This window comes from Canis lupus, chromosome 19 (assembly GCF_048164855.1).
Source record: "Canis lupus baileyi chromosome 19, mCanLup2.hap1, whole genome shotgun sequence".
Taxonomy (NCBI): domain Eukaryota; kingdom Metazoa; phylum Chordata; class Mammalia; order Carnivora; family Canidae; genus Canis; species Canis lupus.
The window spans coordinates 59010335-59038008 of record NC_132856.1 but is presented as its reverse complement, the minus strand read 5'-3'; the positions used below and the strand labels follow the sequence as shown (position 1 = coordinate 59038008).

At 62.4% G+C, this 27674-nt stretch overlaps 3 protein-coding genes and 1 long non-coding RNA gene across 24 annotated transcripts in view; 1 reads left to right on the top strand and 3 right to left on the bottom strand.

Annotated features, from left to right (window-relative positions):
* Window positions 1-2018: 2018 nt before the first annotated feature.
* On the bottom strand, window positions 2019-13406 carry MBD3 (methyl-CpG binding domain protein 3). 6 transcript variants are annotated; one of them, XM_072788040.1, is made up of 8 exons: window positions 13258-13406; window positions 8451-8610; window positions 6992-7129; window positions 6003-6093; window positions 5454-5631; window positions 3934-4152; window positions 3488-3691; window positions 2019-3327 (listed from the first exon to the last, which is right to left on the bottom strand). In XM_072788040.1, the coding sequence occupies exons 1-7, from the start codon at window positions 13269-13271 to the stop codon at window positions 3493-3495; spliced, it is 999 nt and encodes a 332-aa protein (XP_072644141.1). In that variant the 5' UTR covers window positions 13272-13406; the 3' UTR covers window positions 2019-3327; window positions 3488-3492. The 6 variants fall into 6 exon arrangements, with proteins under 6 accessions (XP_072644141.1, XP_072644139.1, XP_072644140.1 ...); XM_072788038.1 differs by having other exon boundaries at window positions 13162-13318; XM_072788039.1 differs by lacking the exon at window positions 13258-13406 and adding an exon at window positions 12297-12739.
* Window positions 13407-16570: 3164 nt separating this feature from the next.
* On the bottom strand, window positions 16571-21124 carry UQCR11 (ubiquinol-cytochrome c reductase, complex III subunit XI). Of its 3 annotated transcripts, none has more exons than XR_012012505.1 (5): window positions 20957-21115; window positions 19682-19826; window positions 18925-19055; window positions 17402-17545; window positions 16571-16766 (listed from the first exon to the last, which is right to left on the bottom strand). XR_012012505.1 is itself a non-coding variant. In XM_072788036.1 (3 exons), the coding sequence occupies exons 1-2, from the start codon at window positions 21004-21006 to the stop codon at window positions 19706-19708; spliced, it is 171 nt and encodes a 56-aa protein (XP_072644137.1). In that variant the 5' UTR covers window positions 21007-21124; the 3' UTR covers window positions 18891-19055; window positions 19682-19705. The 3 variants fall into 3 exon arrangements, 1 of the variants encoding a protein (XP_072644137.1); XR_012012506.1 differs by lacking the exon at window positions 16571-16766 and adding an exon at window positions 17031-17286; XM_072788036.1 differs by lacking the exons at window positions 16571-16766; window positions 17402-17545 and having other exon boundaries at window positions 18891-19055; window positions 20957-21124.
* Window positions 21125-21660: 536 nt separating this feature from the next.
* LOC140611393 (uncharacterized) lies at window positions 21661-22913 on the top strand. Its single transcript, XR_012012626.1, has 2 exons — window positions 21661-22004; window positions 22275-22913. It is a non-coding gene; the product is annotated as an uncharacterized lncRNA (long non-coding RNA).
* Window positions 22914-26072: 3159 nt separating this feature from the next.
* TCF3 (transcription factor 3) overlaps window positions 26073-27674 on the bottom strand; it is a 30337-nt gene continuing 28735 nt past the window's right edge. For 4 of the 14 annotated variants that reach the window (XM_072788028.1, XM_072788029.1, XM_072788020.1 and 1 more), the window contains exon 19: window positions 26073-26853. In XM_072788028.1, the coding sequence (XP_072644129.1) occupies window positions 26842-26853 (12 nt within the window). In that variant the 3' untranslated portion in view covers window positions 26073-26841. Of the gene's footprint in view, window positions 26854-27010; window positions 27238-27674 lie in introns of those variants that run through there. The other 10 variants (XM_072788021.1, XM_072788024.1, XM_072788023.1 and 7 more) reach the window with 9 other exon arrangements.

Below are 27674 nucleotides of genomic sequence, written 5' to 3'. Positions count from 1 at the left end.
TGTGTCTGGGTCCCCCCGGGTGTCGTGGGCTCAGGGTCCGACCCGGGGCAGCTGCTCGCAGCCGAGTGTCCTGTGTGGACACGTGTGATAGAGCCTGGGGTTATTTCCACGTTTCGAGCGCCTTGGGTCTTGAGCAAGCCTTAGCTGATCCTACGGGCAGCGTCTCAGCGGCCTCTCCCCAGCAAAGGCTCGGAGCCCCTGTTCTAGAATGGTACTGGGCCGCGGAGCCTTCGGGCGACGGAATGTTCTCCATGTGCTGTGGCTCAAGAGCCACCAGCCAGGTGTGCAGGGAATGGGGGGGGTTAGTTAGTTGTAACCAATCAAACTGAACCAGCCGTGTGTGGCTGGGGGCCGTCCCGTTGGACTGTTCTAGAAGCTGAGCAAGCTGGTCCCTCTGCCCTGGCCCGGCCGGCCAGGTTTTGACCAGCAAACTCCCAATTTATTTTGCTGTGTTGCCACCTCAGGTCACCTGTAGGGCCCCTTCCTCCTCGACCTACGTGGATCCCGAGTTCGATCAGTTCCCCAGCTTGTGTAGCAACTGCTCACGCTCACTCCCCTTGAGGGGGCAGCACGGGAGGCCGGGGGGGCGTGGGGGGCTGCGGGGGGCCTGGAGGTAACAGAGATGCTCAAGGCTGAGGCTGCGGGGCCAGGCCACGGCGGCTGCGTGCTGCCAGGAAACACGAGGAACCTTCGGGGTAATGGCCACGGAGTCCCCTACAGACATCCCCGTCCTGGTCCCGGGAGCTGGGACGTGTCACCTCCTGCAGCAGAGGGACCTGGTCAAGGCCCTGGGTCCCCGGGGGGCCTCCCAGAGATGGGCAGACCCCACGCTGCTGGCAGTGAGGACGGAGGAGGGGCCGCGAGCCCCAGAAGGCAGTGGGGGGGGCAGGAGCAGGTCTCCTTGGGCCCCGGGGAACATGGGGGGTGACCAGCCCCGTGTGGTTTTCCACAGCCAAGTTGGTGGTGACCCGTGCAGTGGCCCCGGGAGGCTCGCACAGGTGAGGCACCCTAGGATGGTCAGCGGAGCGGGGTGCAACATGGCTCCGAAAGCCTGCCTCAGGGTGGGGGCGGCTGGGCACCGGGTGGAGACGCGGGCTGGTTCTCTGTGTGGACAGCCCTGAGCTGATGGCTCCGGAATCGAGGGGCCCGGCAGGTGGCGGGGGGAGATGTTGGAGCAGCACCTGCCAGGTGACCAAGCTGCGCGGAACCCCTCCTCTGCCCTTGCCACCAGGGATCTCTGGGGAGGAGAGAATTTGGGGGACCCACAACCTTGGAAAGGTGGCCTCAGCTCAGGGTCAGGATGAGCTCTCGGGTGGGGAGGGCCCTGCTGTGGGGCTGGGGGCATCGGACCCTCACACCAGCCCACTGCCCTGGTCCACGGCACGGATGGACCCTTGGGCTGGGACCCTAACAGCATCCTAGCATCTGAGGTCCTGAGGTCCATGGCCCCCCAAGGGCTCTCTGGGCCTGCAGTCGGGGAGACCGGAGTTCTCAGCCAGTGGGGCACCCCTCCCGTGGCTCCCGAGCCTGTTCCCCTTCTGGGAGCTGGGTCCCCCAGGTGGGGCTGGTGCCTGTGGGGTGACCGTGTGCGACGGGGGAGTCGGGGAGTGCAGGGCGCTCCAGGCAGCAGGCCAGGGCCCTGGGCACCCACCTGCCTCAACCCCAGGTGGGCGGACCCTCTGCTGCTTGTGGATGCAGGGCAGGCGGTGGTGGAGCAGGGGGCAGCAGGGGTGAGATCCCGCCAGCGCCCCCACTGCAGACTCCAGATGGACCCTCGTCAGTCTTTGGAGCCAACGTGGGTGTGTCCGGCGCAGAGCCCGCTGGGTCCAGTCGGGGCAGCAGGTGGCCCTGGGGGCGCTGAGGGCACTTCTGGAAACCTTGGCCAGACTGGCTCTTTCCGCTGAGGAGCTGGGACCCGGAGCCCGCCCTCCCGGTCCCCCGGAGCCACACAGGGCCGGGCAGGGGCCCCCGACACAGAGGCTCGGGTCCTCGGGAGGAAGCAAGGCTGCAGACCACACTCACCGAGATGGCTTTATTCAACGGTCGCCCGCAGGACGGGGTGCCTCCCGGGCCCCGCGGTCCCGCCCGCTGAGCAGGGCTCCGGGCCTCAGGCCCACGCAGGGGCCAGCCCCAGGCACAGCTCCCTCAGCGGGTGCAGCCTGCGTGAGGGGCAGGACGACATCGGCCTTGGGGGTGGCTCCCGAGGAGCTGTGCTTTGACTGGACCAGCGGGATGCTGCCGGCCAGCCGGGGCCGGCGTCCTGGGGCGCAGGGGCTCCGCCATCTGCCCACCCTCCAGGCCGGCCAGGGTGACGGCCACACGAGGCAGCAACCCGGGTCCTGCCTGACGGTCTCAGGCTGTGGGTCGGGGCCGCGCGGGGACAGGGTGGCTGCCCCGCCCAAGGCACTCGGGGCTGGAGGGCGCGGGACGAAGGAACTCCACGCGGACTCCGTGCCCAGGGCTCCCAGGGGCCGTGGCTCCGGGCACCGGGAATCGCCGGGCCGCACAACACACCCCAGGCCGGGGGCTCCGAGGAGCCGCGGCCCCAGCGCCAGCTCTGGCCCCAAGCGAGGGGCGTCACTGTCCCTGCGACACGGGGGGAGGGGGACGCAGATGGCAGCCGGCGCAGCTGCCTTGGAGCCCCGCCGGGCAAGTCAGCCGCGAGTTCTCTGTCCTGGGGGCTGGCTGCCCCTCAGGCAGGGCTGGGAGCGTGGGGACGGCGAGGTTTCCCAGCACGGAGGCCAGAACTGGCGTCCACGTGCAGCACACACAAAGGCTAAGCAGTCATGCGGACGTCCAGCCTCACTGGCGTCACGGCTTTATTGAAGGACGCCTGGTGTGTGCCGCTCGGAGCCACGACGGCTTCGCCCGCTGGGGGCACGCAGGGGAGCCAGCCTGCACCTGGAGGGCTCCTGTGTCGACCCTGGAATATCGTCCCGCAGCTTGACTGTCCCAGAAAAAGCTCCTCCAGCCCCTGGGGGACCTCACAGGCCGCCTGGGGGCAGCTGTCCTGTATGAGGCGGCCGTGGGGACGAGGCCGGTCCCGAGTCCAGTGTGGAGTGATGGCTCCGAGGACGGCCTCCTGCAGGCGGGGCCCGGGGGCGACTGGCACTTCCGGACCCAGGCAGTTCAGAGAAGAGCAAACGTGGGGGCCCATCAGGCAGGGGCTGTCCTCCAGCCGTGCCTCCGTGGACCTGGGGGAGGGGACACGCCTGGGAAGGCCTAGGAGGGGCCGCCATCCTCCTGGGCTGGGCCACAGAGCCTGGTCCAAGTGTGGCAAAGCTGGAGTTGGCAGTGGCTCCCCGCAGGCAGGGCTCCCCGGGGCCTCTGGGAAGACAGGGAGAGGGCGCCATCAGTGCCCCGACGGGGAGACCGGCACAGCCGCCACCCTGCATGGCGCAGGCCCCAGGACCCTGGGCATGTCCCTCATCCCCACGGTCACCGTCCAAGCGCCAGCTGCGGCCTGAAACCACCAGCCAGCCAGCACCTGCTCTAAACATGCTCCATCTCCTGGTCCTGGTCGGGCTCGTCCTCGTCCTCGTCCTCGTCGTCCTCATCATCCTCGTCCGCACCGGTCTTGTCCAGCGGCGCCTCACCGTCCCGGGCCAGCTCCTCCACATGGGCCAGCATGTCGGCCATCAGGGCCTCCTCCAGCCGCTTGCGCACCTGCTGTACCAGCTCCTCCTGCTTCCTGGGGACACACGGGCTGCGCTGGCCAGAGCTCGTCCCCGCGGTCCCCGCCTCCAGGACAGCAGGTGCCAGGACAGGAGGGACGGTCCTCCGCCCTAGCTGGTGGCCCTCTGGCTCAGGGTCTGGGTCCTACGCTCCACCTCTGCCAGCGGATCCCAGACCCACATCCCTGGCTCCCTCTGCTGCTGCCCCTCCCAGTGCTCCCTGCGGGCACCGATTCAATTAGCCCCCGCCCGGGCGCACCCGTCGGCTCTCCTCCTGGGCCCAGCGCACAGATGCATGTGAATCCGTCGGTTGAGCAGAGTTTGCAAAGAGAAAGTAGACAACGGGACGCCTGAGGGGCTCAGCGGTGACCCTGGGTCCCAGGATCGAGTCCCACATTGGGCTCCCTGCATGGAGCCGGCTGCTCCCTCCGCCTGGGTCTCTGCCTCTCTGTGTGTGTCTCTCATGAGTAAGTAAAATCTTAGAAAAAAAAAATGGGACAATGGCTTGCTGGGTGACAGGACCCTGCAGATGGAGCAGCTTTCTCAGGGGTTGCCCTCTGCTCTGGCCGCCTAGAAAGCGGTCAGCCTAGGCTGAGACCCTCAGCTTTCCGCCCTGCAGCCGAGACCCTGCCTGAAGGTGAACCAGCACCTGCGTCTGTCCCGGGGTCTGGGCAAACGCTGGCTGCAGACTCTGTGACCCCCCGGCCCCAGACTCCGCACCCCCGTGCTGTGCTGCCACACTGCGAGCCACCCGTCTCCTCTCCAGACAGGACCAGATCCCCTACCTAACCCATGACACGAGCTTCTCCTTTCTGTGGCTTTTCCTATTTTTAGAAGTTCTGCTTGGTTTTAAAAATCCGTCTAGTCTTTCCAGATGGTTGTGTTCTTTCCTTATACTTTGCATCTCCTGGAGACGAGCTCCTCCGTGAGGCTCTGGGCTATTCCGGGTCTTCACCGCACAGAGCGTGGGGCTCCCGTGTTGTACCGACCTGGCTTCCACACCCCGGTGCCCAGACGGGAAGCCCACCCGCCTCCGCCCCGGGTAAGCCCCTCCCGGCCACGGCTGCTGTGGTTCCAGCCCCAAGTCTGTGTAGTGGCCACAGAGCCCCTAACTGTCCTGACCTCAGCTGTGCGCTTATGCTTTAGCCCCAGAGGACGTGTGTTCCACTTTCCGGTGCTTCTAAATGCTCCTTGCCCTGCTGTCAGCTTGAACTAGCTCCTCACCAGGACGCCCTTCCAGATGGTTCTGGCAGATGGACGCCTCCTGCCCCGAGCCCACCTGCACCTAGACACTGGCTCGTCGGGGAAGCCCCTGAGGCCCCCAGCCGCAGGGTCCAGCCTAAACCTGCACTGGCATTCAGGGCCTGGGGCGTGTCTGGTGCCACCCCTCACTCACCCCGTGCTCCCCGCTCCACATACCACTCTCTGCAGCCCCCTGGCAGGCACCTGGAAGGCCTCATGTGCCTGAGGACGGGCAGGCCACACTGCAAGCCTGTCCACACCGGTGAGGAGCCACTTTCTCTTCCTAAGAACATTCCTGAAGAGCAAGGGTGATTCCCGTTCCCTCTGCAGGTAGCCCCTGGCCTGCCCTCAACTCCAGACACACTGGCAGGCTCCTGCCGGTGCTTTTCAAAACTGCCCTCGCTGGGGCTACGTCGGCGGCTAACCCCGGAGAGCGTCAGTAGAGAAATGTGATTGCGGGGAGACCGGGGAGTGGGGGGGGTGGGAAGCATGCTGGCCACGGGCAGGGCTGGCGTGGGGGCATGTGCGGGCCAATACCTGATGTCCTCGTCGGTCACCATGAAGGCCTTGCAGAGGGGCTGGGCCGTGTTGAGCCACACCCCCGGGTTCTTCTCCACGGCGGCCGACAGCTGCCCCGTGATGGGCATGGTGCTGGTGTGCAGGGCGCTGGCGATGGCCGACAGCAGGGTCTCATCTGTGCAGCCAGGTCCCACGCCTACCAGGGCGGGCAGGGTGGTCACCACCTGGCACCTGAGGCCCTTCTTCCTTAGCCTGGGATCTTGTTCCCAAACCCCCCACTACAGGCACTCAGGCCCGCTCGTGAGAAACGCAGAAGCTGCGCCTCTCAGGGACGGTGTGGTTGCATACGGCGCGGGAGCAAAACCACACACGCCAGGTCTCCTCAGGACACCCCGTGCCACACCTGTGGCCCCCCCTGTGCTCCCAGATACCTGTCCTTCCCCGCTGCCCAGCCCGGCCCCAGCAGGGCCGCGGCGCTCGGCCCGTGGCGTGGTATTTAGGGTTGCTCCCCGTGCTGCAGAGGCCACCGGGTCCCCTGCGCCTGGCCCCCTCCTACCCCAGGGTTACCTTGCAGGCCTTTGGGGAGGTCCATGGTCTTCACGAGCTCCTCAGCGATGTCGAAGGCATTCAGGCCACTCAGCTTCTTCTCCCAGAAAAGCTGCCACCAGACACACAGATGGGGCTGACGGACGTGCCTCCACAACAAGCAGCCCTGGCCAGGCCCGCCAATAGCTGGGCCCATGCACGCGTGGACAGCAGTGTCAGCACGACCTCTGCCCCGACGTGCCTGAGCTACTTGCTTGGGAATGAGGGTTCTGTGGGACCCAGCGGGATTTCCGCCCAGGCCTGTCCTCCCAGCTCAGAGCCACGCGAGCCAGGATGTGAGCCCTGCCGTCGGTGCTGACAGTCTATGGTTCCCAAAACATGACGCAATCCCACGCAGGCAAAGCGCCCTTTGCTCTGAAACTTGAGGAGTCCACCGTCCTCCCACGAGGACGAGCTCGAGGCCCCCAGAGGTCCCAGCAGGCAAAGGGACCTGGTCAGCACCGTCAACAGGCACCACCTGTGCAGGCAAGGGGCCCAGCGCCTCTGGGGGTGCAAGGAGCTCCGCCCGTGGACGGCACCACAGGACTTGGGGACAGGGTGTGAAGAGGCACGGTCCGAAGCACGGGGACAGATGCTCAGGTCTGAGTGGTTACTAGAGGACTATGACCCAAATGCCACCGAGGGGAGTGGAAATGACAAGGGGCCTCCCTGTGAGCGGCTCCCACAGCCTCCTGCCCCCGCCAGCACCTGCACACCAGCTATCTGCTGGGCGTTTGTAAATATGCACAAAGGTACAGATAATCCTTGGATTTTAAGCAGCAGCTTACAAATCACCATGTGCGTGACCTTACAGAACCATGCCCCACAAAACCACAAGCTCTCCCCCAAACAGTGGCGAGAGGAAGCGTGTGGTGAGCGGGGCCAGGGTGGGGGCTTCCACTGCCGCAGAGCCAAGCCCCCACCGCCCCCCTGCCCGCCAAGACCTTGTGGGGGGGGGCACATGGGCTCACCTGCCGAGGCTGCTCCACAGCCTTCTGGGGGTCACTCTTCACCTTGTTGCTGGGGTGGTTGGTGATCTTGGTCACCGGCTGCTTGAAGATGGATGCCGTCTGTCTGACGGGGAGGGCCGTGTTCAGGTCGGGCTTGCCCTGCAGAGACATGCAAGCTGGCACTGCAGCCCCAGAGGCCTCCGTGGGCTCTCCCACGCAGCTGACAAGACCCCTCCCCTCTGAGCTTTGGGGAAAAGATCGTTGTCTGTTGGTCACAGCGTACCTGGAGGCACCCCGGCTCTGGGGCCACAGTGGGGTCCTGGACCACACCTGCCCTGTGCCTGCCTCCTGCTCCTTGCTCTCCATGGAGCACAGTCCAGACAGTGCCCTGGCTGGTGCTGTCCTGCAGCCAGGACCAAAGTCCCCTGGATGCACATCCATCAGACTGGTAGACAGTGTCACCAGGCACCCCCATGTGGCCCATCGGCTGTGGGAGACGTGCTGCTTTCTCTGTCATTTTTAAAGAGTTTATTTATTCATGAGAGACACACAGAGAGAGGCAGAGACACAGGCAGAGGGAGAAGCAGGCTCCCTGCGGGGACCCCGATGCGGGACTCGATCCCGGGACCCCGGGGTCACTGCCTGAGCCACAGCTCCATCGCTGAGCCTCCGGGTGTTCCATAAGTGCTGCTTTCCAGCCCCTGCAGGGACGCCAGCTGTGCCAGGCTCGGGGAGAGTGCGACAGGCGCACACACCGGGCACAGCTGGGGGCCAGCTGCAGGGCTATGGCCTCTCTCAGGGACAAAGTGAAGAGGATTTTTTTCCCCTCTTTCTACTCTTCTGTAACTTCCAAATGTCCTTCAAGAGACAGTTATAACTCTAACACCAGGACAAGTAACGTTAATTGTGGAAGCCTCGCTCTCTACCCCAAACTAGAGTTGCGGGTTTTTTCATCTTACAGTTTTTCTTAAAGATTTACTTATTGGGCAGCCCGGGTGGCTCAGCGGTTTAGTGCCACCTTCGGCCCAGGGCGTGATCCTGGAGATCCGGGATCGAGTCCCATGTCCGGCTCCTGCATGGAGCCTGCTTCTCCCTCTGCCTGTGTCTCTGCCTCTCTCTCTCTCTGTGTCTCTCATGAATAAATAAAATCTTAAAAAAAAAAAAAATCTACTTATTTTAGAGAGAAAGCGCACAGCAAGGGGAGGGGCCGAGCAGCAGATCCCTCAGGGAGCACAGAGCCCGCCGTGGCGCTCGACCCCAGGACCAGGACCACGAGCTCAGGACAAGACCCGACTGCGGACGTTCACTGCCATCCAGCTGCCCCGTCAATGCCTGCGTTTTTGTTCTCAATGTAACCTCTATGCCCAACATGTGACTTGAACTCAGGGCCCCAAGATCGGGAACCACATGTTCCACCGACTGCGCCAGCCAGGCGGCCCCGAAGCGGGTCTGAGCAGTGAGCCCGAGGCCCGGAGCTTACCTTGACCTGGTTCGAGGAGTCATAGCGGACCCTCTGGCGGCTCCTGTTCATCTTGCTCATGAGCATCTTGCCCGTCCGGAAGTCGAAGGTACTCAGGTCCATGGAGCCCCCCAGGTACCGTGCCAGCTGGGGCTTGCTCCGGAACTTCTTCCCACTGGGGCTGCGGACGGAGAGGGGGTCAGCGGTGGGCAGGCACGGCGTGCTGGGCCAACCCTTGCCCTCTTCCCAGTGCGGCCTCCCGACGGGGCCCCGGCAGACACCGGGGCTGAGAGCAGGGATGAGCTTTCAGAGTAAATGCCCTGACTACAGAAGGGTGGGGCCCAGCCCCGGGAGCCCTGGGAGCCCAGCTGACATCTCAGAACGTTCCAGAAACAGAATTAGGCTGTGTTCTTGAGAAAAGACCCCAGAATAGCAGGTTTTGAGGGAGAGCCCCTAACAACAGTCTCCTCGTGGGTGCCGTGTTGGGGACTAGGGTGTCCTGGGGTGGGGGCTGTAAAATCTCATGTTAAGATTCAGGGCTAAGACCCCAAATAGCTGCTCAGGTGTGACCTGTTGGGAAATCGGAAACCAGGTGTTCTGAAGACCTGGCTACGAAGCTCTGCCGTCCTGCTCACCTTGTGGACAGCACAGGCCGCCCACCTCTCTAGGAAACCAGTGATGCCAACCCACAGGGCTGCTGTGCTGAGTCAAGGAGGCTGTACTAGGAGGAACCAGCACAGGACCAGCAGGCATTAACCCGGAATACCAACTGCTGCAGCCACTGCGGACGACAGGCAGGTGGCTCCTCAGACTGAACAGCAACCCCACACTCGGGATCTACCTGAGAGAATGAACATGTTTGTGCAAAACATACAGCCGGGTGTTCAGAGCAGCGAGAGGCTCACAGAAGGTAGGAGGTAAAAACAGCCCCAAGTGTCCACTGGTGGGAGAGCAAATATACAGTGTGTCGTCCGCCCCCCCCCCCGACATGTCCCTTGGCTGTGAACAGGAGTGACGCCCCCCACCCGCCCCGGGGACGTACCCCGAGGCCCCGACGCTCAGGGAGGGAACCGGACACAGCAGGCCCCACAGGGCGAGAGTCCATGTGTGCGACATGTCCAGGACGGCCTCGTCCATGGATGGGGAGGGGGCTCGAGGGTGACAGCTAATGGGGCCAGGGCTGCTTTTGGGGACATGGAATGTTTGGAGGTTGGCCCTGGTGATGGTTGTAGGGCTCTGTGATACAATAACCACTGACTCGTGCACTTTAGGAGGGTGAGCCGTGTGCCGTGGGGATCACGTCTCCATCAGGCTGTGACAAAGCACTTGTGGGGGGGCCTGGGGGGCCTGGCGCATTTCCGGACACGGCGCAGCTACCAACTCAGGTCACTCCGCTGCTGCTGGCTCTTCTGTCTGAGATGCTTGATTTTGTTGATCTCCCCTGAAAAACCTCTCAGACGAGCCTCTCACTCAAACAACGGCATGTCTGGTCCCCAAACCCCACTCGGGACAACAGAGGGCAGCGTGGAACCTGGTCCAGCCACAGTGAAACCCCCTCCTGCAGCGTCAGGACCCAAACAGCGGCGAGCCGCACTCAGCTCTGGATCCCCCCAACCCTGCGGGCAGGGCCAGGGTGAAGACAAGCGAGTCACGGGACCCAGTCACGGGACCCGGCGCCCCACACAGAGCCCGACCCCCACTCTGAGGCCACCAGGGACTCTGCGGGGCGATTCGCTCCCCCCCGGCCCCCGCTGCACTGGCTGGTGCGCACAGAGCCTTACGCACCGGGTCGGCGGGCAGGAGCCGGGGTCCAATACGACAGCAAAGAGGAAGGAGGACCCACAAAACTCGCCAGTGTCTCTTTGCCTCCACTCGCCACCCCGCACACACACTACACGAGGACAGGAACTAGAGCGGGTAAGTGGCTGTTTAGGACCGCGCCATGGGGTACGGGGCATTGACAGTTAAGGGTCTGGGGCGGTTTCGGGGTGAGGAAAGTATCCTAAAATTGATCGTGGAGGTGGCCACCCCTGCAAATATGCTAGAAACTATTGAACTGTACACTTGAAACGGATGAACTGTATTCAGTATGAATCCTAATCTCAATAAAAACTATTTTTTTTACAAAAGCAAGACAAAAAGTGAATTAGTAGATCCCAAGGGCTGTGGGGGGGGGGGGGCATTTGGGAGTGATGGAATGTTCTGGAACTAGAGGTGACCGCCACACGACTTTGTAGGACTGAAATCCACTCGACAGTACACTTGTAAAGGATGGACTGGACAGAACGTGGACTAGATCTCAAGCTTTGAAAACGGTCCTACAGATCCACAGCTCAGTATGGACACAGGAGAACGTCCCTAAGATTTTATTGAAAACCACCACTACCCTGGACACACGTATAGAAGTCAAAGAGCAAGACGGCCTCTCTGGGAGCAGGGCCTCACTGGGAGGGCACAGACCAGGAGCTCCAGGCATGGGGATGGGGGCTGTGGCTGGCATGTCGGGGGCTGGTTGTGGGACTAGGAGCCACCATTTGGCCTCGAGCCTCAGGCCAGGATGTGGGTATAGGACTGAAACACAGCCTGGCTTCTAGTCTGTAGGGAGGGCTGCTGTGCCAGTCGCCAGGACCAGTAAGTGGGCACCGACAAGAACGAGGCCCGGAGCCCGCGATGCCCCAATGGGCCCCGACACTGAGTCCGTCCTGCTTCTCCTGGTCCTGCTTCTCCTAAGCGTTTCCACTTCTGACATGAGATGTCCTGGGGGAGTCCTACTTTGTACCTGTCCAAACAGCAAGCCCCGAGGTCAGGGTACTAACTTCCCACAAACCCTCAACCTCCTGCCTGGACACAGAATATCACGGTGAGATTATTTTCACAAAGAACACATGGCCGCAGCCTGATGATTCGGCCCCAGGTAACATTTGTGGGGTCACCTTGCAAAGAACACACTCCCTCCCCCACTCGCTGGAGAAGGAAACCAAGGCCCAAGTATTCCAAGGGACAAGGCTTGGACTGCAAACCAGGTCTGTTTGACCCAAAGCCCTCAAGCTCTACTTTCCTCTGCCTTAAGAGAATTAGGCAAATCCATCCATGCTCTTGCCCCGTTGCTGGTTCAGCAGGCGCTCCAGGAGGTGGAGACAGCAGAGATCCACATTCTAGACAACACCATGGGTTCCAGGTCACATTCCCCCAAACCTCCCACCCACTGGGAGGGCAGGTGACACCCTCCTGCCCGGTGGATCACCCAGGTCAGACCTGGGAGTGGTGTCGCTGATGTACACAGAGCCCACACGCACCACCTGCCCTCCCCGCTCCCCTCAGGCCCCACCTCTCAGTGGAGTCACGAGAAAGCTGGAATTCCATCTGTCCAGCCTCTTCGGAGCTTTTCCCCATTGCCAGACCCCCATACTCAGGTCTAGGGACTCAGAGGAAGGCCCCATTTGGCGGAGGCCCTGAGAGGCCCACGTAGAGATGGGGACAAGAGGCGGAACAACGTTCTCCAGGTGCTCTGGCCATGCTGCCCTTGGCTCGGCCTCCTGCGGCCTCTGCACGGGGTGCCCCTGCCAGGACAGCTCCCTTCAGCCCCACTGCCAGGGCCCAGCTCAGTGGCACCCTTTCAGAAAGGCCCTCCTTGACCTGCCCCAGCCTCAGTCCAGCACCCCATCACTGGCCCTCACAGACCCCTGTGCTTCTCTGTGAATGTCACCACCTGTAACTACAGGAGTCCCAGGGTCCCACTCCCAGCTCCACGGCCAGGACATGCGGCAGGTGCTGCAGAGGCAACTGTTCAGTTAACAAAGACCTAGAGCCAGAGAGACCCGCTCCAGCCTTACGCCTAGACACGTGTGGAAAACGAGGGCCTCGCACCTCCTCACTGACCCAGCGGGACAGAGCCGCGGGGATGCAGGCTTCATCGCAGCAGACAAGGGCAGTGCCCGCTCCCTCGGTGCCCCAACAGGGCCGCTGCTCTTCGGGGAAGCCAGCCCCGCGCTGGTCCTGACAGCTGCCCTCCCTTCCCTGCTCACCGCCCTCCTGCAGCCAAGGCCCCTGAGCGACCCCAGTGCGGGGTGCACGCGCAGCACCCCAGTACCGGCCCGCGCCCAGCACGTGGCCGGGGCCCCCTTTACGGGGTCCAGCGACCTGAACGCGCCCGGGGATCGTGCAGCAAGGGGGAGGGAGCCACCAGAGCCGGCTCAGGAACAAAAGCATCTTCCAGCATTCAGAAAGAAAAGGGGAGGGAGGAGGAAGGCAGCAGGTGGCCGCCGGCCTGCCGCCCACGGCTTCTGCCTCCCCCAGCCCGCGGCGGCCCTCCTTCCAGCCCGGGGGCGCCGAGCCGGCCCTCCGCACACGCGGCCCCGCCGCCCCGCCCTCCGCGCCCCCGCCCCCGCCCCGGGCTGCGCGCGCCCGGCCGACCGAGGGACAGCCCAGCCCCCACCCCCGCCTCCCAGCGGCGTCTGGCCCGCGCCCGGCGCCCCTCGCCCCGCCAGCCCGGCCGCCGCGGCCGCCGAACAAAGGCCGCCGCCCGCCCCGCGCCGCTCGGCGCTCCACGCGGCCGCGGGGGGGAGGGGCACGCACGCGCACTCCCCGGGGCCGCCGCGCGCCGGCACGCACGCACGCACGCACGACGCACGCGCGGGGCCCAGGCCGCAGCCCGGGTCGAGGCGCCCAGGCCGCCGCAGAGGCCGCTGGGAGGCGCCCGTTGGGGCCCTGCCCGGCCGGCACGTTCATTCACCTATAGTAAAAGACATCCCTGTGGCCGGCCGACAGCCCCGACCTTCTGGGCACTTCTTCCCTCTCCCAGCCCTGCGGGAGCGCCGGGCACTCCCACCTCTTCCGCTCCATCGCGCCCGGCTCCTCGGCCCGCCGCCGCCGCCGCCGCCGCCGCCCGGACCCCCGCTCGACGCCGCCGCCTCAGCTGCCTCCGTCGCCGCCGCCGCCGCCACTTGCCGCGGCTGTTCCGGCCCGCGGGCCCCCGCCCTCCGCCCCCAGCCGGGCACGCGCCGGCTTTGCCGCCCTCTGGGCCCCCTCCCCGCGCTCGCCAGCCCCCGCTCGGGGGGCCGCGCTCCGCCCACCCGCCCGCGCGCGCGGGGCCCCGTACTGCGCAGGCGCCGCGCGGGACCCGCCCCGTGGGCGCCAGCCCCGCCCCGCGGCGGCGGCTCCAATCAGCGCGGGGCTGGGGGGCGGGGCTGGAGTGGAGCACCGCCCCCTGCCCGCCCGCCCCGCGCCTGCGCACTGTGCTCCGCGAGCCGCCGGCCGCCGCACGGTCCCGGGCCGTCGTCCGTCCCGCCGCGCGGCCTCCCAGCCTGCAGGCGTTGTTGACCGCCGCCCTGCACGCCCCGGGGCCCTTCCGCGCCCCCGAGAGCCCAGCGGCTTCCCCTCAGCCCCTCCCCTCGCCGGCCCAGGGCAGGTGCTCGGGACTTGGGGTGATGGAGCCGAGGTCAGTGCCCGGAGACCGCGGAGCCTCCTGTCCGGGCGCCGGGGGACGCAGAGCGGCGGCCGTACCCCCGCGTCTTCCCTGCAGGTGTCCCCCCAGCTCAGGTCCCAGCGGGACCCGGCCCCCCAGGACCAGCGCGTGGGGCACAGGTGAAGCTCGACGGCCTGCTGCAGGTCTTCAGGTGCAGGGCTTCTCAGGGTTCCCCACCTGTCCTCGTCCTGCCGTCTGACAGATAAAGGGCAGAGCGGCCAGGTGGGCGCCCGAGCTGTCACGGTGCGAAGCTGGCTGGGGGCACTGCATTCCCTTCTGCAGAGTTGAGGCCAGAACCCAGAACTTCGGGACGCTGACCTTCGTGGAGGGCAATGCTGGGCGCTGCTGGGCTTGCATTTTACCAGCTTGAATGGTTTTATTTAACTTAAAAGTTGTAGTTATAAAGATACACTTATTGTCAGTGAAACCACATAAAGACACATAAAGGAAAAAGTATTAAGGTTCCTGCGTCAGGGATTCCCAGGACCACTCCCAGGTCCTGCTTTCAAGTCTTTGGGTGCATACCCCGAAGTGGAATTGCTGGGTCACGTGCTAATTCTATGTTTAATTTATTTTTATTTTCAAGACGCCTGGGGGGCTCAGCTGTTGAGCCTCTGCCTTTGGCTCAGGGCGGGATCCTGGAGTCCTGGGATGGGGTCCCATATTGGGCTCTGGGCATAGAGCCTGCTTCTCCCTCTGTCTCCGTGTCTCTCATGAATAAAATCTTATTTTCAAAGATTTTATTTATTTGACACAGAGCACATAAGCAGGAGGAGCAGCAGGCAAAGGGAGAGGGAGAAGCAGCTCCCGCTGAGCAGGGAGCCCGGTTGTGGGACTCCAAACCAAGACCATGAGATCATGACCTGAGTCAAAGGCAGATGCTCAACCCACTGAGCCACCCAGGCATCCCTGCATTTAATTTTTAAAACAGCCACCCTTTTTTTTTTTTAAGGTTTTATTTATTTATTCATGAGACAGGCAGAGGGAGAAGCAGGCTCCATGCAGGGAGCCTGACGTGGGACTCAATCCTGGGTCTCCAGGATCACGTCCTGGGCCAAAGGCAGGCACTAAACCACTGAGCCACCCAGGGGTCCCCAGCCAAACTTTTTGACAGCACCTGCCCCATTTCACATTCCTGCCAGTGGTGCGTGAGGAGGAGGCTGGGCCTCCTGGCACCATAGATCCATCCACTCTTCAGCCATCTTTTCCTGAGCACCTGCCCTGGGCCAGCAAGGGGAGGGGTGAGAAGGGAAGCCACCTGGTCTTTTGAGCTGGGGAGTGAAAGGGGTTGGGGGGAGGGCTCGTTTCACCACATTGTCGATGTTTACTTTCTGGTTTTTTTAGTACCATGTTGATGCGTGTATGGTGTAGGTCATAAGATTTGACCCTAAGAACCACCATCGGAAACGCACCCTAGGAGCCTCCTCTCCGTTCTCAGGCATCCAGCTAGCTGGACCTCACTTGCTTCTGTGGGACTTTGACCGCCTGGGGCCTAGGATGTCTCCAGATCGTATTCAGCTGGCCTGTGGGCATTGCCTGACCCCGAGGGGCCGGTCCGGGTGGACATGATCAGGGTGCCAGCAGGGATGGGAGGCCAGGAGCCCTGGGAGGGGGGCGGCAGTTGCGTGCCTCTCCTGGTTTGCTGGCACTCTGAAGCTCCCCTTCCCGGGCTGGCTGGCTGAGGCCGCAAGCAGACACCCTCTCCTGCCCATGTACACGAGGTAAGAAATAGAAACGAAATCTGGTGACATAAGGAGCCACTTTGACTGACAGGGCCTCTCCCCTCAGTATTGTGGACCTTGGGGCTGGGTGATTGCGGGCGTCCTGGGTGCTGTGGGGGACTGAGCAGCACCCCTCGCCTCACCCACTCAATGCCAGGACTCCCCCAGTCTTGACAACCACAGATCTCCCCAGTCAGCAGTTCCTGAGTTCACGGGAGGCAAGCACGCCACTCAGCTGGGGCACAGAACGTAAAGGGTCCCAAAGACCTCAGCATCAAGATGAATGGCATTTACTGCAGTGTTGTAACAACTTAAATGCAAAAGATCCATGATAGATAAAATGTCAAATTTGTACTTTATAAAAAATATTTTATTTAGAGACAGTACGTAGTAGGGTGGGGAGACGGAAAATCTTAAGCAGATTCCAAGCCCAACAGGGGGCTCGATCCAAGGAACCGGAGATCATGACCTGAGCTGAAATCAAGAGTCAGCTGCTTTGACGACAGAGCCACCCAGATGCCTCCAAGTTTGTTTTCAATTTTTACTTAAATTCTACTTTTTTCTGTAAATCTTGCTATACCCCACGTGGGGCCCAAACTCCTAACCCCAAGATCAAGAGTCACATATTCTCCTGAGCCAGCCAGGAACCCCAATTTATTTAAGATTTTTATTTACTTGGCAGAAAGGGAGAGTAAGAACACAAGCAAGGGGAGAAGCAGGCAGAGGGAGCAGCAGACTCCCTGATGAGCAGGGAGCCCAACATGGGGCCCCATTTCAGGACCCTGATATCACGACCTGAGCCCAAGGCAGACGCTTAACTGAATGAGCCACCCAGGTACCCGACAGTTTATTTAAATAATCTCCATGCCCAATGTGGGGCTCAAACTCATGACCCCCGAGATCAAGAGTTGCACACTCTACCAACTGAGCCGCCCAGGCGCCTCCAAGATGTGAAATTTTTCTTTAGAGGTGTTAACAGATTTTTTATTTTTTAAGATTTTATTTATTCACAACAGAGACAGAGAGGCAGAGACTCAGGCAGAGGGAGAAGCAGGCTCCATGCAGGGAACCCGATGTGGGACTCAATCCCAGGTCTTCAAGATCACACCCCGGGCTGAAGGCGGCGCTAAACTGCTGAGCCATCTGGGCTGCCTGTATATATATATATATACATATACATATATATATTTTTTAAGATTTTATTTATTCATGAGAGACACATAGAGACACACACAGGCAGAAGGGAGAAGCAGGCTCCTTGCAGGGACCCCGGGATCATGCCAAACGCAGATGCTTATCCGTTGAGCCACCCAGGCATCCCCAAAAATGTAGAAGTTTTAAATAAAGGGCTTCATGGCATTGTACTGAGCCATTTCGAACCGGAGACAACATGAGAGCTGTGATCTTTTATAGATGTTTTTAATGGTTAACTTTCCACCCAGACTTAAGTGGTTGGAAAGGTATTAAAATACTGGGGGGAAAAAATACTGAAAACTTGTATTAAAGCTCACAGTAGGGGCAGCCCCATGACGCAGTGGTTTAGCGCCACCTGCAGCCCGGGGTGTGATCCTGGAGACCTGGATGGAGTCCCATGTGGGGCTCCCCGCATGGAGCCTGCTTCTGCCTCTGCCTGTGTCTCTGCCTCTCCCTCTCTCTCTCAATAAATAAATCTCTAAAAAAAAAAAAAAAAAAAAAAAAAAAAAAAAAACCTCACAGTACTTTCAGTTTAATGTATAACAATCTGAATTAGAATTTTACTTTTCTGGCTCTCATGGAAGCAAGCTCACCTGTATTTTCTTTAAAGGTGTTCAGCATTATCAAATCAGTTGTGGGAAAGGGGCCGCGGGTTTCCTTCCACTTCAGGCCACACGGCTCCGGCTCCGTGCTGCCTCGGGGGCGGTGGGGCCGCCCAGCCCTGCAGGGGCTGGAAACTTAAAAACAAAACAAACTTAGGAGTAACTCCTTTGTCTCGTGGCCCCTCCCTTGTTAGGTTTTAAGAAGCACATCTATTTATAAATCGCTGAAAAGACCTCACTGCAGAGAACAGCGAGTGACAGGATTTATTGAGAGCAGTTTGAGTGTTGGCATGTGGCAGCCATTTCAAAGCGGAGGACCGGGCCCCAAGTGGCTTGAGCCCCAGGAAAGATGCCTTTGGTAAAAAAATGATGTGCAGAAGGGGTGTCATCAGTGCCACTGCTTGTGTTAAAATCACCCCTGTTGGGTACCCCTGTTGGGCAGCCCTTTGGCCCAGGGTGTGATCCTGGAGACCCGGGATCGAGTCCCGCATCAGGCTCCCTGCATGGAGCCTGCTTCTCTCCTTCCATCTGCCTGTGTCTCTGCCTCTCTCTGTCATGAATAAATAAAATCTTAAAAAAGAAAAATAAAAAAAAGAAAAAGAAAAATCACCCCTGTTCCGAACACCTGACCTCCTCCACCTGCATCCAGTGAACCCCCAACCCTGAGGGCGGCTGCTGGAGGTGGCCTGGGATGTTAGGTGAGGTCAGGAGGGTGGGGCCGTGTCCCCAGAGGATTAGTGGCCCAGAACACTGGGAGCACGCACCCTCCGCACCCCCCCACAGGGGAATCAGGGAAAAGCAGGATGCAGCAAAACCCAGAATCTTGACCTCAACCTTCCGCCTCTAGAACTGATCTGCTTAAGCTCTCAAGTCTGTGGGGTTTCCTTATGGCCGACTAACACGGGAGTGGTTTTCACAAGTATGCTTTGACGCACACGTAGCTTCTAGAATTTTCAAGAACAGGGCAGGGGCCAGAGGGAGGAAAGGGAGTGCCATAGGTCCTCGTGTACCTGCTCTTTTCTGTATCCTTCAGGTGAGGGCTTCACTTTTCTACAAGTTCTGATCTTTGTTCTTTTAAAACGGAGCTAAGGTCTCCGTACCGTGAGTGTGGGCTGGATGTGGGGATGTGTTTTCTAACAGTGGAGAAAGTGATGGTGCAAGACGTTGGGGGGAAGGTCCTAAGACACGCAGCTTCCACCCGCAAAGATGCTAGGAGAGCACCCACACGGCAAAGCATGAACAGCTCCCACCCCAGTCCGGCCTTCCAACCAGCAGCCCCGGCTGACACCTTGACTGCATCCTCCTGAGTAACTGGAGCCAGGACCACGTAACTAACCTTCTCCTAAATTCTCACCCCCAGACGTCGAGCGGTAACGGAGGTTTGCTGTTTGACACACTGCCTCCCCCACCCCGGGTCACTCAGGCCACCAGGGTTATGTTACGGTAACCACGTCCCCAGCACGACCACGTCCAGGTGGGGCAGGTTTCAGAGCAAGGTTTAATGCTGTGCGCACTTAAACATGAAAGCTATCTTCAGAAAGAGTCCTCGGTCATGCTGTCCGTGTCCCTAAGGTCCATCCGGAGGACGTGGGCAGGTCCAGGCACTGCAAGGGCTCACAGAGAAGGCGACAGCACCCGCCAACACCTGGAGGGGAGACAGGGCGGGGTGGGCATTAGACTCCAGGCTCCCGTCCTTGCAAGGAGGGAGGCGCTGAGTGATGAGGTCTGCACACCGCAGCCAGCCTCCAAAGTCAAAGCCGGCTATGCCACGTAGTTGCTGCATGGACAGAGTGCACGGGCACTCTGGCCGTCAAGCGGGCGGCAAACTAGAACACCGCCAGGCCACGTGGTCAGCACAGTTGACAGCCATGTCCGAGGCCAATGGAACCATCCAAGGGGTCGTTAAGGCTCAAGCAGCGCCCCTAGGGAGGCCAGCAGCTGTGGGCCAGCTTCCACTTGCCCTGTGAAGTGGGGCACCCCTCCGTGACACCCGGGGCTGGGCAGACTGGGATGGCAGGCACGGTGTGGGATGTGCAGTCAGCCTCCGGGACGGGGCCCCTGGGGCACTGCCTGTTCCTCAGCCCCGCGAACCAGGGATGCTGGTTGGCAGCTTTGTGTTGACAGGCAGGGTTCTCCTGGGTTAACGATCCAGGTGAGCCTTCCAGACCTGCGCCCTAGCTCCTGGGGCAGGGAAAACCAGCCTCATGGCAGCACTAGTCCTCAACCACGTGGGAATCCCAGGATTCACCTGCTAACGGCCGCCAAACTTACCAGAGGCGTCTGAAGAGGATCCGTTTAATTGTCCTTCTTAAACTTGCCGTTGATGTAGGGCACCCAGTCCAGAATCAGCCGCCAGTCCGTGGCCCACACCAGCCCCACAGCGCCCACGGCACCCCACATGCCTGCTGTGGGGATCCTGCCAGAGGACAGCAGGGGTCAGGTCCTGATCGGGAATCACCCTTCCAGCTGCATCTCTGGGTCTCTCCCCCTCCCGCTTATCCAGCGCCCACCACACACACCCCCTCCTGCCCAGCGTATGAACACAACCCTCAGACAACTCCGTGGGGTGGCCGCAAAGCCAAAGACCCCGAGGCGACTTTACTCCCACCTGCTTTCACACTGGCAGATTTTTTTGTGGAATTTGCTCAAAAAAATTCAACAATGTGAGCTCATAACCACCCTTATAGAGCCCAGGTGTGCATGCTGGCGTCCGCTCTGCAGCTCACAGTTGATCCGTGACAGCTGTGGGACTGAGAGAGGGATCAGGAGCGCACAGAAAGGCAGGACACCTGCCCAAGGACACCCAGGTGCTGGGTGCAGGCACAGGCTGAGTGCAGCTCTCGCCCAGGGGCCGCCCCTCACTCGTGTGCGGTGACTGGCTAGAGTCCTCAGTGGCTCCACCGGCCTCCTGCGGGTCAGACCCCATGCACCTGCTCCCCACGAGCAGGAGCGGGACCCAGTCTCTAGCGTAAGGAGCGAGGCTCGCGGAGGTGACCTTGTGAACCCAGGTGCTCTGGCTCGTCCGTCCTCTGCAGGAAGCAGGGCCACCGGAGCTGCCCCGCAGGGCTCCGCGACAATCAGGCCTGCGCGGCGAACGACCGGAGGCAGAGCCCCTGGAGGACGCCGCAGCCTCCCGGCGTGGCGGGCTCGGCTCAGGGGCGCCGCAATGCTCACCCACGCGGGAGGGGTACTTGCTCGCGCTTCGGGGCTGTGCGGGCCCACGTGCCCCGCGGCCGGGGAACCCGCTGCAGCTCCCGTGGCCGGCCACGAGCCTCACGGCGGGCGGGGGCTGCAGGCGCTACTTCCTCCACCACCACCACCACCACCACGGCTCCGAGGGTCCGTAACGCCCCAGGAACCCTGCCCGGCGTCCGGTGGGAGCCCGGGAGCCCGGGAGCCCGGGGCCTGGACAGACGGCGGGCGGCCGTGTCGGTCCGCCCAGGCAGGGGTGAGGAGCCCGCCCCAGACGCGCGCGCCGGACCCCTCTGGGGCCTGCAGCATCACAGGTGCCGGCCGGGGACGCGGGGGCCGGGGGCACACGCTCACCAGTTTCTGGCCAGTTCCCGGTAGCGCGGGCCCAGTAACCTGCTCAGCATCGCGACGCGGTCCGCAGCTCAGGGTGACCCCGGCTGCCGCCGGCCGCACTGCGCAGGCGCGGCGGTCGCAGCGCGCAGGCGCACGCGGAGGCCCCGCCCCGGGCAGGCTGCCCAGTGGGCAACGGGCGTCGGCGTTGCTGCGCGCGCAGACCCGGAAAACCTAGCGGTCACTTCCGGGGAGGGTCGGAAGTCGTTCCCGCGAGGCCGCGGGTGGGCGGGTCCTGCCGAGCGCGGGACCGGGAGTCGCGGGGGTGTCCCCTCGCCGGCGGCCAGGGCGGCTCCCCGCGGCCGCAGCTGCACCCGAGACGCCTGGCTGCTGCGTGTGTCCTGCCGCCAGCGGGGGCTTTATCTGCCGACGGGAGCAGGCCCGGAGGGCAGGGGCAGGGCCTGGCCGGGGCCGCCGGAGGAGCGGCGCGGTCGCTCGGACGCCGCCTGTGGGGCCGTCGCCCCTGGGGTCCCGGGGCGGTCCGGGGCCCCGGCGTCGGGTGCAGTCCGGGGCTCGCCTGCCCCCTCGCTCGCCTCCTGCAGGACGGCAGCTCCGGGGCCGCGGGTCCTGGGTGGGTCCTGGTCCCTCCGCGGGGTGGGGGGGGAGGGGCAGCCCCCGGGTCCTGGTCCCTCCGCGGGGGGGGGGGGGCAGCTCCGGGGCCGCGGGTCCTGGGCGCGTCCTGGCCCCTCCGCGGGCGGGAGCCCCCCCCCCCCCCGCACTGATACCCCGCGGCCCGGGGAGAGGGGGCTTGTTGCTACCGGTGTAGACTGTGTCTCTGCAGGTGCCCTGGGGCCTCCGCTTTGCATCCGAGCGGCCTGCACGGAAGGACGGTGGCTCCGCGTCCCGGGTTTCAGGCTCTTGGTCTCAGCTCCGGTGCGGTCTCGGGGTCCTGAGATCCGGCCCCACGTTGGGCTCCGCGCTCCCTGCAGAGTCGACTTGGGCTCCTCTCCTGTCTCTTCCTCTCCCGCCCTGCCCGGCTCACGCTCTCACTCTTTTTCTTTCTCGGAAACAGGTAAATAAAACCTTTAAAAAAAAAAAAAAGTGGAGCTGGGCATGGGGCCTGAGGGCTGCAGGTCCGGACCCAGCAGGTCCGGGAGCCCTGGCTCACTGCCCCTCTGCCTAACGCACCTCAGCTCATAAGGCAGAAGGTTTTCCTTTCCAGTGATAACAAAAACCAGTTTAAGTTAAGAGGTTTTACGGCATGTTGGATGGCTTCAGGCACCGCGGGATCCAGGAGTCTGGCCATATTATTAGAATCTCCCTCTGCATCTCTCCCAATAAGTGCAGAAAATGCCCCGGGGCTGCTTCTCCTGGGCCTGCTGTGGAAATGGGGCAGGTCAGCCTCTGCCCCTGCGAGGACATGGGCTGGAACTGGAGGGGAGGATCCCCAGAAGGGAGTCGCCAGGATCCTGATACCGGATAAGCAAGAACTCTCAGCGGTTCCCACATCCCACTGGTCCTCTGCCCGGGGCGCCAGGATTCCCTGTGATACTCCCATCTGGCCTTTGGGGGAAATGGAACTGCTTTTCTTGTTTTTACTGCTGTGAAGTCCCTATAACCAACAATTAGCCATTTAGAAGTATTTCAGGGGTTGAGCATCTGCTTTCAGCTCAGGGCGTGACCCTAGGGTCCTGGGATTGAGTCCCGAACCGGGCTCCCCCGCAGGGAGCCTGCTTCTCCCTCTGCCTGTGTCTCTGCGTCTCTCTCTCTCTCTGTGTCTCATGAATGAATGAATAAAATCTTTAGGGATCCCTGGGGGGCCTTAGCGGTGTAGCACCTGCCTTTGGCCCAGGGCACGATCCTGGGGTCCCGGGATTGAGTCCCGCGTCGGGCTCCCTGCATTGAGCCCGTTTCTCCCTCTGCCTGTGTCTCTGTCCCCCCCATATATATATAAAATTAAAAAATAAAATCTTAAAAAAAATTTTCAGCGGCACTCAGTGCATTCACCTGTTGGAACCACCACTCCTACTTGCATCACTTCGGAAAGGTCCGTTCCATCCTCATCAGCCGTCACCCCCCGGGCCCCCTCCCTGTCCGTGGATGAGCCCGTCCTGCACATGTCACACGCGTGGACTCCCACCCCATGGGGCCTCCTGTGTCTGGTTCCCTCCCTGAGCATCGTGGGCTCGGGTCCATCCTAGGGCGGCACATGAGGGTCTTGCTCCTGCTGGCGGCCCAGGGACGTGGCCGTGCGCAGGGGACACGCTGGGGGACACGCTGTGTGTGCCGCTCCCCCGCGGATGGATTCCTATAACCTCTTGACAACGTACTGAGGTGTTTGATGTGTACAAACGCACATGGTCACCGCGTGCAGGTTGCACGTGGACACGCGTGCCCGTGGGGGCAGCGCCGGGGCCTCGGGCTTCCTCCAGCCGCTGGGCCGACTCGCGGCCCCTCCAGCCCCCGCAACTGCTCAGCTGATGTCTTCTGTGAGTTAATCCAAATTTTCTAGGCCCTTCTACCCAGGGAGGCACCCAGGGTGCTGAGCTTGTGTCCGGCCTGCCGCGTGGGGACAGGTGAGCCCGAGCCGCCGCCTCCTGCCGGGTGCGCTGAGTCGTTCCTCTGCGGGGCCCGTGTCCGCCCGTGTCCACCCGTGCACGAAGCCACCAAGCTTGGCGTTCACAAGCCAAGGTGTCCGTGACCTGCGCCGCCGGCCGGGTCGGGCTCCTCGCACCTGTGGCCTCGGGGGGCGGCTCCTGCCCGGGCTTCTGTCCATTTAGAAAGGCCGTGGGCCCTGTGTCCCACGGTCACACCCGGTGACAAATAAGGGCCTCGGGTGTCACAGGGTGCCCCCCCTCCGCCCCCTCGCTCCTCGTCACCATCCGGAGGCTTCTCTCCCCGAGCGGCCACCGAGGCGGCACCCAGCCGGCGCCCAGGGCCCCACGTCGGCCCCTGCCCAGAGGGGCGTCTGCTTCTGGCCCCCTCGCTCCTGCGCTCTCCCCCTGCTCCCTCAAATAAATAAAATCTTAAAAGAAAAAGAAAGAAACGTCCACGGAGCTGGTGTCCCGGCCGCGGGCCTCCCTCCTCCCGCTACCGTTGGACGCCCCTCCCGAGGGCCGCGGGGCTGGCGAGTGGGCCACGCGCCTGCGACCCTGGATGTCGGGGTCATGAGCTTGAGCCCCATGTCGGGTGTGATTGCTTAAAAATAAACAAACAAACAAAAAAGATTTTATTTACGTGTGTGGGGAGGGAGCACATCGGGGCGGAGGCAGGGGGAGCGGCCGACACGGGCTCCATCCCAGGACCCCTACTGCAGGGGTAGGTTCCCCGAGGAGCTTCGGCTCTGGGATGTGGAATTGCCGTGGTCACCGTGGTCAAACTGCTGTGTGTCCCCCAAAGAGCCATGTTGAAGCCCTGCCCCCCACCCCTGGGGACCTTATTTGGAGCCAGGATCTTTGCAGATCCTGGGCTAAGACAGTCGCATGGGAGGAGGGCGGCCTTGCTGCAGTGACAGGTGTCCCCATAATGGGAATCTGGACACAGACGCACAGGGAGGCGGCCACGTGCCACGGAGGCGATGTGGCCACCGGCGGCGCGACACCCGGCACCCCCGGGAGTGAGAGAGGCAGGAGGGGGCTCCGGAGGGACCCGGCCCGCTTGGGGGGGACTCCTGACCCCAGAATGAGGGAGCGTAGATCCCCGTGGATGTTTACAGCCGCCCCAGGCCCGGGGCCCTGTCCCTGCCCGTGCCCCGCGCCCCGCGCTACCTGCTGCCCGACGGGGCACCGCCTCCCCGCCTCCCCCGCCGAAGCACGGGGGACAGCAGAGTGTGGTCATCAAATGTCACCTTTATTGCTACAGGGCTGTTCTACACAGGACGGGGCTCCAGATCCACTTCAGAGAGGACCGTTTAGAACATCCCAGAGAATCCAGCCAGCTGTGTCGACACTTGTATAAAACCATGTTTCTTAAAAAAGTTTTGTTTGGAAACCAGTTATCCTGAGGCACTGAGCACAATTCTCCCGTAATCGCGGCTCTTCCCTCCCCCAGGACCACTTACATTTAATACAGAGCCCGGCGGTAGTCTGGGGGTGGCGGTGGGGGGCGCAGCGGCCCCTCGTAAGGCCAGAAGCAGACAGGGAAACTGAGGCAGGTTCCCCAAAAGACACACAAGACCCACACAGACCAGGAGTCACTGGGGACGGTCCTTCACAAGCCCATGGCTCCTCGCTGCTCCCGACCAGTCTTGGGGGGGTTGGAGCAGACCCAACGGGAGGACCCCAGTGACCTCAGGGCTTGGTTGAGGCCTGGAGCTTCCCTCGGGGCGCCCAGCTCCCTGGACCGGGGAGTTCCAGGCGGGGCTCGGGGGCACAGGCAGCCCCACTGCTCCGGAGCGAGTGGGAGGGGCCGGGGAGACGCTGGACGGACTGGTGTGCTGGGGGCGAAGGTGGCCACCCCGGGGTCCCTAAGGCCTGGGTGTTGGGGGGTACGGGGAAAAGGAGCCCCGGAGCCCAGCAGGCCTGACCTGGGGCTGGGGGACCCACGGGGGAGCCACTGTCCTGGCTTCCCAGGAACAGCAGGAGCTCCAGGGTCAAGGACTTTCAGTTTAAGCCTGGTGGCACGGGGAGACCCGACGGGGGGCCCCGAAGGCCCAGGTGCTGGGCCTGAGACCCCCTCCTGGTCTCGTGGGTGATCGGGTGCAAAGCCTGTGGGCTCTTTGGGTTTGGGGGCGGTCGGGGTGGGGGCTTGTGCTGGTCTTCTGCCAGAGGTGGGGACAGGGTGCCAGGGAGGCCCCCAACACCATGCTCCCGTGCCCAGGAACACACATTGGTCCCAATGAAATCCAATGTGGGGAGGTCTGTAGACCCTGGGAGAACAGCTCATGGGGAGGTGCCCAGGAACCAGAGCTGCTTCGGGGGGGGGGGGGGGTGTCCTCGACAGCTCCACGCGGACACCCCACCCCTGAGGAAAATGGGGCGAGGGGTCCCCCGAGGACACCCCCCACCAGGGAAAGGCCTGCCCACCACTCACACCTGAGCGAACCCAGGACACCTCCCGACCTCTGGATAAGCAGCTAGGAGACAACATCCTCCTTCGCGTCCAGGGGCTCCCAGGGCGGGGAGACCTCAGGGTCCAGTGGGCCTTTTTAATACAACTTTTAATAATCTGGTTGATCATGAAATGCAACGCTCAAGTCTAGAAACAGCAGCAGAAATAGCAAGAGACACAAGACTTTTATACAAAAAATTTGTTGCTTACAAAACATATGCAAAAAAGCTTAAAAAAAAAAAAAAAAGAGACCAAAGGCATCCTCCTTGCTAGTTTTCTAATACATTAAAAAAAAAAAATCTTGTAACTAACGTTCTTTATTTTCCTTAAGACAAATGTCAGGCGTAGGCACGATTCACGGCGGCTCCTCAGGAACGAGCCAGTCTTGCGCAGCTTCTCCCTCCAGCGAGTGGTAGGTTTGGACTCTCCTGCGTTTTATACTTAAGGCATTTTTAAATCTTTTCTGACAAAGAGTATATCTTGCTCGCGTTCTGGTTTTGTTTAGAAACAAAACGAAACAAAACAAAACACTGCCCCTTGGGGTCTGGGCCGGGGCCGCGGTCTCAGGATCCATCAGCAAAGTCCCCAGGCGTCAAGGCGGTGAGGCCCAGGGCCGGACAGCCCCGCCCTCGGAGGCCCTGGGGTGGCGCGGGTCCGTGCTGACCGAGGACGTGCGGCGGGGACCGGCTGGGGTCCCGGGTCCCGCACGGCGCCCCTCACGTGCGCCCCTCACATGTGCCCCGCGGGGTTGTGGGCCTCGCTCAGGCCCGGGTGGGCGGCCGAAAGCACCATCTGGGGGTCTCCGACCACGCCTGACACCTTCTCCTCTTCTCGCCGCTTCAAGCAAGCCGCTTTGGGGTTCAGGTTACGCTCTGGGGGGAGGGGGAGAGCAATGTGGGAGAGGGTCCCCGCGGGGGCGGCGGGCGTGGGGGCCGTGAACAGCACGTGGAGCCGGCGCGGAGTCCCCCGCTGTCTGCGCACGGGGAGGGGCGGGGGCGCGGCGCGGGGGCACCTGGCCTGGGAGCCTACCTCGCACCTGCTGCTCCAGGCCCAGGATGACCTGCACGGCCTGCTGCAGGATGAGCAGTTTGGTCTGTGCCTTGTCCGACTTGAGGTGCATCTGGCACATGCGCCCCAGCTCCCGGAAGGCCTCGTTAATGTCCCGCACGCGCACCCGCTCCCGTGCGTTATTGGCCATGCGCCTCTCCCGGTCCCTCAGGTCTTTCTCCTCCAGGGACAGCACCTCCTCCGTACTGCTGGGTCACAGCACCGGGGCCTCTGTTAGTCATGGGCCGGGGCTCCCGCTGTGTGCGTGTGCGGGCGCATGTGTGTGCGTGTGTGTGTCTGTGACACTGTGCTCACCTGTGCTCCCAGGGCTCCTGGAGCCCGGCCCCTGGGCACTGTGCCTGCCCCTGTGCACCCCTGGGAGCCAGCTGTAGGCTACAAGGTTACGCCCAAAGGAGGCCGACGTGGGAGGGCTCCCGGGGGGGCGGAGGAGGGACCAAGGTCCCCGTGTGCGTATCTGTGCGGAGCTGCAGGGCATCCCTCGCCCCCTGCCCACTCCACACGCCCCAGGACTGGCCAGGAGGGCAGGGGAGGCCCAGCGCCCCTCCTGGGATGGTGTCCCCCGGGCAGAGCTGTCGCTGGCTGGGCTAAAGGAGTGCTAGGCCTGACCTGACGATGCGGGAGAAGA